Here is a 9,498-nt window from a genome sequence, read left to right on the forward strand (position 1 = left end):
AAAAAAACAAACAACAGGATGCAGGCTAAAAACCCCAGCCTAAAAGGTTTGTGGCAGAAATATAAACTTATATATATGTATAAGTTGTACAAGTACCACTTAACATCCTAAAACAAGTTTATAGCAAGTCATCATTAAATATCCTGTATTGGAAGGGACCAAAAAGGATTGAGTCCAACTCTTGACTCCACATAAGGGATCCTCAAAGTTAAAACCTTTCTCAAGAGCATTGTCCAAACACTCCTTGAACACCCACGAGCTTGAGGCCATGACCAGGGAGCCTGTTCCAGTGCTTGACCACCCTCTCAGTGAGTAACTTTTTCCCAATATCCAACCTGAACTTCCCACGACACAGCATTAAACCATTCCCTTGCATCCTGTCACCAGACACGAGAAGCAGGATAACAAGTAGTCATTGCAGAATAATCAATCCCATTATAACCTAGACCAGCTAGAGTCCCATAATTCGAGCTTGTCAGAAGCTAGTCTGAGCATTACCCATCACTGCCAGCTTTCTTTTCACAGTGCCTGCAGTTCCCAATTCCAATCAGGGTTAGGAACTTCAGCCTGCAGGGCAAAATCATTCTTGCAGAGAAACAAAATAGGTTCAACTAATTGTTTTCTGAAGTAGGTACTCTTAGCATGTTAAACGAATATTTGTTTTATCTGGTAAATTAGAACTCTAGAAACTTAGGTATCACTAAAACCAGTTTATTTATTTATGCCTACTATAAAACAGGTGAGCCATTGAATTCAGGAGAAAAGTTGAGTGCAAAAATTATTGAACACAGGTAAGAAATGATTATGCAGTCAGAATATGGAATAAGTAAACTCTAATAAAATTAATTGAAAAGTCAGGTAGGCACTTACACCAACAGTATAAAGATAAGTTCATCACTCTTTGAACACCCTAGCAGCCTCCTTGGAATTGCATTTGACTGAGCTTTGTTGCTGTGAATAATACAGCTCATGCACAGGTATGGATGTAGGTTTTGTACATTTTAAAGTATTCACTGAATACTACCAACATATATACACTCATATACATAGATCAGAAGAGTTATAGAAAGTGGTTCATTTCTGCTTATCCTTTGGAAGAGGTCTTCTGAAGAGAAGAATATGCGGTTCTGTGGAAATAAAATTGAATAGAGCATTAGTTTGTCATTTATGCCTTAGATATAGGCATTTCTTTTATTAAGGAAGTCTTGAACAATGGTTGAAGCTTGCTGTCAAATAACAAACAGTTAAGAAGTCCACAAACAAGACCCCGCATGTAGTATTAGCAGACCAACTTTGCAGCAACCTTACAACAGTCAAACAGTTTCATCCCAGATGTTGGCAATATCATAAACTTAAGATACTTACAGGAAGAAACTACTGGAATTTTTACTTTGTAGTTTATATTATTTTTACGCAGTACTGGCATTGTCTCTTTATGTTAGCATTACTGTAACTTAGACTAACAAACTGCTGATGCTGTTCTTGTTAGTTACATAGTGTCAAGCATCAACAAAAGCCACTATTATTGATCTCCTTTAATTGTAAACTCCTCCAAAAAAACCTAAAATATCAAAGGTGCCCAGGTAAGGGAAACACTGGAAGGTTACACAAATTTCTTCTCCTGGTTATTCAGAAACTTGGAACACCATGCTGGTGCGATTCATCTGTCACCAGTCAACTTTCCATTGACAAGCCTAACTAAGAAGTATCTTGAATGGCTGTTCTCAGTACACCCTTGTTGATTAGAGTTTTCAGGCTTCACACCCCATTAACTGAAAGAATGGTTATAAGTGCTGGTTATAACTACGGTTCAAACTATACCATAGACTTCTCAGAGCACTAATACAGGACATTGTCTACATGACTACCTATCTCCTAATTTTTGTACAAAAAGTGAGTCAGCTTTATGATTATGAAGAGATACTGCTATATAAACTTCAGTTCGGTCATTGAGATACCAACATTACTCAGGAGCTAACAAGAAGCCGTAGGAACAGTTTCCAGTCTGGCATGTTTAGTCTACTGATAGGACATACATACCTAGGCCAAGTCTAGCATTTTGCAGTTCTGGGAACAAGATGTGAAAGTTTAAAATAGAGGCTGTTATGTTGCCTTTGCTGACAAATGGCTAGAAAAGCAAGGAGATAAAGGGGAGTCTAAACATTCAGTAATTAATTCCAGCTGGATTCCACTGCAGGAGCAATTATACACTACCCACTTCAGTTGAGCACCAGGCAATTGACATTTTAGCTTCTTTTGTTCATTTCATTCTATCCAGATGCACTTACCTGGCTCGTGGATCATGTAGTGAACCCAGCCAAGACTCTGCTGAACACCAAGCCGTCTCCACTCCTCTTCAGACATTAGGTGGGATTTTGGCACTTGTTTTGAAAGTTCTCTTGGCAGCATCACATGTCTGTAGAGGTTCAATTATTAAACACACACTATATACACTAATGCCTGTGTACACTAGAAAATTTGCCCAGATCTACACTAAAGACAGTAAGGAAGTTCTGTTATCAATATGAGCATTCCCTATGGAACCTAGGGTGCTGACTGATACCACTAACTTGATTACAAAGCATCTGTCCCAGAATCCAGTTTTAAAATCACTTAGTCTACTAACCACTACATCTGTGTGCAATTGTATATTGAAACAGCCAACCTACTTCCTAGAAAAGATTATTCCCCTGCAAGCTCTAATCATGCTACTTGTATAGAAGTATATGTTCCTGGCAATTGGTTGTCATATCAGCTATTTGAAAAATCAGGACTTTGGAGTTTTGGGATGATTGATAAAGTTGCTCTTATTTGCATTTTGTAACCAACAATATATTTTCCAGGGACTACAGTACTGGTTCAGAAAGACAGAACACTAACACTTTAAGAGTTTGATCTATCAGCTGAGGAGAAACATGCAGCCTGCTCTCCACATTTGCATGTTCCTTTATCACTTACTAGATAGCAGAGCATTCAATCTTGGTTTTGAGATCATAGGAGTCTGCTGGTGCAAGGGTCACCTAGATCTCTACACAGAGGAAAAAACCACCTGCGTTGTATTAGTGCTTTCATGTAGGTCTAGAGGACTGATTTTCAACAGTATCAGTTATCCAGAACTGACTGCGGTTAGAGCAGGTAGAACACTGTGCCTAAGGCTTTACAAACTACACGTGTTAGTTCCTATGTTTCGATGTGGCCTTATGGACTGCCTTCAAAGCTGATGCGTTAATCAAAATGCACGCTTCATCCACATGCGGAGCTGGAATTGAGACGGCACAAGACGTTACCCTTTGCTACCTACAGCATCTGAGCCAGTGGGTTTCAGTTCCCTTCCTCGCCCTGCAGGCACCCTGCGCCAGCGCCCCCAGCAGGCGGACCCGCCCGCGCTCCGCGCCGCTCGCCACCCCGCTTTCGTCAGCCGGGGCTGAGGGCTCCGCGCTGTCCCGGCCCAGCTCCGCCGCAGCCGATTCAACCCCGCCCCCACTGCTTTCTTCGGCAGCTCCCGGATGGGGCTTGGCGCTGCCCGCTCACCAACAGACCGCCCTGGAAGAGCTCCGGCCAGCGCTCGAATGGTCCAGACCAGCGCTCGAATCACCCCACACCACCCCCCCGCTGGAAAGCTACGCAACCCACAGCCACGGGGAGCAAGGCACGGCCGGTCCCCCCACACTTTGAGCCCTTCTGATCCCAGGGAAGCTAAAGCCACGCTTACTGTCGCCACCAACAGAGCTTATTCCCTGAGGGCATCGCCCACGCCCCGAGGAAAGCGCCTGCCCGAGCCACCCTGCCCCTCCCCACCAAAGGGCTGGCAGGAGTCCCTTCCTAATCCCTTCAACCGGCCTTCCCACGGCCTCGTACCGGTACTCGTACTGCTCATCAAAGTACTTGTCGGAATAGTAGATCTGCTTGTGGGCCATGGCGGGCAGCAGCAACAGCGGCGGCAGGAGCGGCGAACACGTCTTCCCCCTGTGGCGACCCCGCAGACTAACCGCCCGCTTCCGCGCCGCCCTCCGTTTGAATCCAGCAGCTCGGCTCTCATTGGCCGTGCCCGTCCAGCCAATGGCGTGCGGGGTTGTCACGTGACTCAGGCGCTGGCCTTCCCACCCAATCCCCGGAAGCCGCAGGGTAACCTTATGTAAGGGGGTGGCTGTTGGGAGTGCGGCGTGGTCCTGCGTGCGCTGGTGTTGGGGGCGGGCGCCAGGCGCAGGGGTGCGGTGATTGGCCAGCCGCTGGCGGGGCTGAGCCGTTCCAGCAGGTTCTAGACGGCGCAGGCGGGGGAGGGGTGGTTGGAGCTGTTAGGGCCGTTAGGGCGGTCCGTGAGCGCGGCCCGGCCCGGCCCTGCTCTGCTCTGCTCTGCTCAAATGCCGGGGGGAGGGGGGGCGGCCACGGCCCCGGGCCTCCTGGCGGGGGGGGGGGGGAGGGGTGGTTGGAGCTGTTAGGGCCGTTAGGGCGGTCCGTGAGCGCGGCCCGGCCCGGCCCTGCTCTGCTCTGCTCTGCTCTGCTCTGCTCAAATGCCGGGGGGAGGGGGGGCGGCCACGGCCCCGGGCCTCATGGCGGGCAGCGGGAGCGAGCCTCTGTTCTGTTCGTGAAGCTTGGGATGTACATGAACTGTGCGCCGTGCCCTGGGGCGCGAATCCCAAGCGCTGGGGTCCTGTGGGGGTTGTGAACTGGTGGAATGCAGGGGCGCGGCTGTTCCACAAACACGGTTGCTGGGAGACGGCTGTTCTACAAACACGGTTGCCCCCCCTGACTTGGAAGGCCGTAGTGTCGGTGTACTTGCTCAGAGTGCAAACGAAATAAACGTGGGGTGCAGGCGTGATTGGAGCGGTGTGCAGTTTAGGGACAGGATTTCAGATTTTTCTTACCTAGCAAAACAGCACAGTGAATGCTTTAATGGTAAAACATCGGTAGCAGCTTGCCGTGATTTGGTAAGAGGCACTGCAGTTCCTAGGATGTGGATATGAACACTATTTTTGGCATTGGGCTTTTTCGGTGGGTAAATGCTGAATTCTGCGCTTTCCTAAGCTGCAGTGGTACTTCTTGGGTATAGTTATCCTGTAAGATGAGATAAGCTTAGTGGGAGCGTTGTGAGAAAGGATGATCTTGCTGTTGGTTTCTTCACATTCTGTGCCCCCTGCTTGCCATGTGCTGCTGTCTCCTCTCCTTGTTGGATCAGTGTAGTAAAAGAAGACTAGTTTAATTTTCTGGTTTCATGATGCTGTCAGAAACACGGGTATTATCTGTGATCATGTAATATGTCTGTCTGAAAACTGTTGTGATGGGGGAAAAAAAAAAGGAAGTCATTTGAGGCAAAAGTGCTCACACAAACGCGTGGGTAGGGATCATTGGTTTTAGCAGCATTGTTTTTACTGGTACTGCAGCCTGATGTCATGCATGCTAAAGTTTAAGCCAGGCTCTTTATAGGAGTCCTCATTATAATCTAATAGTAGTTTTCTCTTAACTGGACTGCACCTTAGGGCATCTTGACACAGGTCATTTACAAACAAAATGAAATCAGTATTTTTGTACCTGTACAGTTAGATGTGTGAAATCCCTTTAATTAACAAAGATTCTCAAGTGGAATAGCAATTCTAGTAAAATCATACAAGTACAAACCACCTGCAAGTTTTCCTAGGTATTGGTTGAATTATTCAAAACAGAGTATGGGGGTTTTTTTGCTTAGTTGCAGGCAGCACAACAGTTATTTTAATATAACTTAAGGCAGACAGTACACAAGAATTTCTGCTAGCAATTGTACTTTGTAATAATGGGAAAAAAAGATCAAACTACCATGACAGAAGAATTTATCTGGATGGGAGATGTTTAATCTGTGTGCCTTCTTTATAACCTTTCAGCTAATCTCATGCATATTGAACATGAGAGAAAATAGACCTTTATGGAAGCTGATGTTTAAGCCTCCTTTGAGTTCACTCAGAAGTGAAAGCCTTGAGTCACTTTTAAAACAACTTTTCATTCTATTGCAAACACGATTATACCAAATCATAATTTTGAAGAGGATTAAAAGTATTCTTAGACAGATATGCATCCAACTTTCTTTGAGATCCCTCAAAATGATTTTGAAAATTCTTGTTCATCAGGACTGAAGAACTGTAGTTGTCAGGCAACTGGTAGAGCTAACAAAACTAACATACTGGTTTTAACAATGCAGGGTTAGGAGATCTTACTCTATCAGAGTGCTATTTCAGCTGCTTTTTTCAACAGTTCTTTTCCCTGATGAGAGTTTAAAACATGGATGAATAATATATAATGCAACAATACCAGGAATTTGTTAAGCACCAGTGTTAATTTGATACCTCTTTCCTAAAATGAAAACCTTAACCTTGTAAAATTACAGAAATAAAGTAGTAATCCAGCTAGCTGGTTAAGCTTGTTAAGTGGTTACTGTGGAAGTGTGGGACCAACAAAATATGTTCCAAAAATCAGTTTTAATGGTGTCAGGAAAAAGGGGAAATGGTCAAGCTGAACAGACATCTTGTATTACAAACACCTCAGAAGACACGACTTAACAGGTTCAGAATGTCAGTTGGTAACAATACAGAATGGTGTGTAGCTAAATCTCAGCTTGGAATGAGGAGTCAAAATGCCCAAGCCACTTACCTATAAGGTGAGGACACTCAATCCCAGTTACTTTGGACAGTGTCCTGATCAAAAGGTCCCAATCACAGACCCACTACTTCAAGGAGAAACAGTGCAAGGGGATCTCCAGCAGAAGCCACATTTTATAGCCCGGTGACATCTGCACTCTGATCAACTGTTGTTCGTGGTCATGTACAGCCCTCATCGGCTGAGGGGTCTCCTCAGTAGGCTTGTTGATCAAGGTGGTTTCTGGGGCTTGAGTATCTAGGGTGTGGGTCTGGGGATGCTTTGCATATGTGACTTGGAGCTCCCGTGGTTCCTGCCAAGCCAACCACTGTGCCATGCTGTTAGAACCACACGGGGTCTCTTGCCACATTGGTTAAGCTTGGTAATAATTTCCAGGCATATGAACAAGAAAAGCATCAGGTTCAGTCAGTATAGACTCACCAAGGGCAAGTCATGCTTCTCCAACGTGTTAAACTTCTGTGATGAAATGGCCTGGCAGAGCCAAGCAGAGAGTGGTGGCTTGTTGTCTACGTAGACTTCAGTAAGGCTTTTTGACACTTGCTCCTGTAACATTTTCATAGAGCAGCTGTTGATGTATGGGCTGGATGTGTAGACAGAGGTGAATGGCCAGGCCCAGAGGGTGGTGATCAATGTCACAAACTCTAGTTAGAGGCCAATAACTGGTCGTGTACCTCAGGGGTCAATACTGGGTCTGATCCTGTTCAACATCTTCATTAATGATCTACACAGTGGGGCAGAGTGTATCTTCAGCAAGTTTGCAGATGGCAGGAAACTTGGAGGAGTGGCTGAAATACCAGATGGTTGTGCTTCCCGGTCAATGGGCTGCAGAAATGGGCTGAGAGGAACCTCATGAGGTTGAACAAGGGGAAGTGCAAAGTCCGGCACCTGGGGAGGAACAACCACAGGCACCAGTACGTGGTGGGAACCACCCAGCTGGTGAGTTTTGCAGCAAAAGACCTAGGAGTTTTGGTGGACATAAAAATGAACATGAGCCAGTAACATGTCTTTGCAGCAAAGAAGGGAAATGATATACTGGGTTGCATTAGGATGAGAGTTGCCAGCAGGTTGAAGGAGCTGATCCTTGCCCTCCATTCAGCACAGATGACGTCACTGCTGGAGTACACTCTGAACTCCCTAATATGGGAGCTACTGGAGAGAGTCCAATGAATGGTCACAAAGATGATGAAGGGTATGGAGCAACTCTCCTGTGAGGAAAGACCGCGAGAATTGAGACTGTTCAGCTTAGAGAAGGCTCAGAGGGGACCTTATCAATATATATTAAAATCTGAAGGCAAGGTGGAAAGACAGAGCCAAGCTCTTTCTGGTGGTGTCCGGTGTCAGATCCAGAGGCAATGGGCACAAACTGGGACATGGAGTGTTCCTCCTGAACACCAGGGAACACTTTTTTACACTGAGGGTGATGGGGCACTAGCAAGAGATTGCTCAGAGACCTGCTGGAGTCTCCATCCTTGGAGACCTCCCAAAGCCATCTAGACATGGTCCTGGGCAGTGCGCCCTAGGTGGTCATGCTTGGGCAGGGATGCCAGACCAGATGATCTCCAGAAGTCCCTTCCAACCTTAGCCATGCCCTGTGATACTGTGCGAAACAATGTTAAAACATTTACTTTAGAATATTGTTACACATAGGATGTGATGGTCACACTGCAAAGAAGGGAGTAAACTGTTCTGTATCCAGTGTGGAGAGAATAAAAATGCTTAAACTTTGTCAAGGGAGCTTTGTGCTGGACCTTAGGAAACCAGTACATATTGTACCTACCAGTACCTCATTTAGTTATCTAGAACATTTTAGTAAAAAATACGTCCTGCAGGAATGTTTTGGGTCCAGCTGATCCTGTCCCTGATCACTGATTTCTTTGGGGCCTGCTTTCTGTGGTGATGTCAGTTATGCCTTCCCATTTTAACTTTTGCCAGTATAGAGCTGTGCAACAAAACTAATATATTTTTTTTTTTCTCCAGGGTTCTAGAATTACCTTTTAATTTGAATTGTAATGCATTTTCTTATTCAAAGAAGTTGGTTTCTGGAATTAGTTGGTGGATCCAGGTCCTGACTGAAGCTTCTGACCCAGGTCAGAAGTGAATGAAATGACAAATATGTACTTTTATTAAAAAGAAAAGCTATTGACTAGCTCCTACCATGCAGTCATGCGTCAGCATGTTGAAGGCTTGTGTCAAAGCAAATATGAAAGAAGTTTGCCATAGTGCAGGCTGAAAAGGATTCCACGTAGCCTCAGGGGCATAGGTCTGTTGGGGGAAACTGAGCTGCTCAGCTGGAAAGCATGCTTCTGCTCAAAGCCCTATCTGATTAGTGTTTCATGCTGTAACACAAGATAAAATGGCTAAAGCATGAAGAGAATATTCTTGAGTTTCTCTGTCTTCTGTTTCTGATATGCAGGCGCGTATAGTTTTGAGCAGCAGTAATCTGCATTCCTTGTGAGAACAGCATGACTGTAATCAGTGTAGAGCCTCTTTGGGACTAAAGATGGACTATAAACATGTTTTTTTCTGGATGATTTTGTATATCCAGACAAGAGCACATTTAAATCCTCTGTGTAACCTCTTGCTTGTGACCAAGGTCATCCACAGACTTACGTCGGCTATGCTAAATATTATATTGATGGGCCCATGTGCATCTTACTATTGCATATGTAGAATTCAGGATGTTAAGGTGGATCAAAATATTTTCCTTGCTTTTTGACAAAAGAGGAAGATGCAAAGTTTCCCATCTGTGGTGAGCATAGCAATTTCTGATTATGATTCTTTGCAGCTTTTTGTGTTCAGTTCTGTGAGATATTTGAAAAGTTTAAGTTCCACGTACTTACTGCAATTCTGTTTTCAAACATGTCCTTATAAAAC

The 9,498-nt window shown here is 45.1% G+C and overlaps 1 protein-coding gene across 1 annotated transcript; it reads right to left on the reverse strand.

Moving 5' to 3' along the window:
• Positions 1–695: 695 nt before the first annotated feature.
• CKS2 (CDC28 protein kinase regulatory subunit 2) lies at positions 696–4,015 on the reverse strand. The gene is made up of 3 exons (XM_014947579.1): positions 3,859–4,015; positions 2,289–2,416; positions 696–1,127 (listed from the first exon to the last, which is right to left on the reverse strand). The coding sequence occupies exons 1-3, from the start codon at positions 3,915–3,917 to the stop codon at positions 1,075–1,077; spliced, it is 240 nt and encodes a 79-aa protein (XP_014803065.1). The 5' UTR covers positions 3,918–4,015; the 3' UTR covers positions 696–1,074.
• Positions 4,016–9,498: the final 5,483 nt, after the last annotated feature.

This window comes from Calidris pugnax, unplaced genomic scaffold (assembly GCF_001431845.1).
Source record: "Calidris pugnax isolate Ruff unplaced genomic scaffold, ASM143184v1 scaffold156, whole genome shotgun sequence".
NCBI lineage: Eukaryota > Metazoa > Chordata > Aves > Charadriiformes > Scolopacidae > Calidris > Calidris pugnax.

Coding starts and splice junctions, on each gene's coding strand:
- CKS2 (XM_014947579.1), bottom strand. CDS start 3,917: ATGGCCCACAAGCAGATCTACTATTCCGACAAGTACTTTGATGAGCAG. Junction 2,417..3,858: donor GATGAGCAGTACGAGTACCG/GTACGAGGCCGT, acceptor GAACCTCTACAG/ACATGTGATGCTGCCAAGAG. Junction 1,128..2,288: donor CTACATGATCCACGAGCCAG/GTAAGTGCATCT, acceptor TTATTTCCACAG/AACCGCATATTCTTCTCTTC.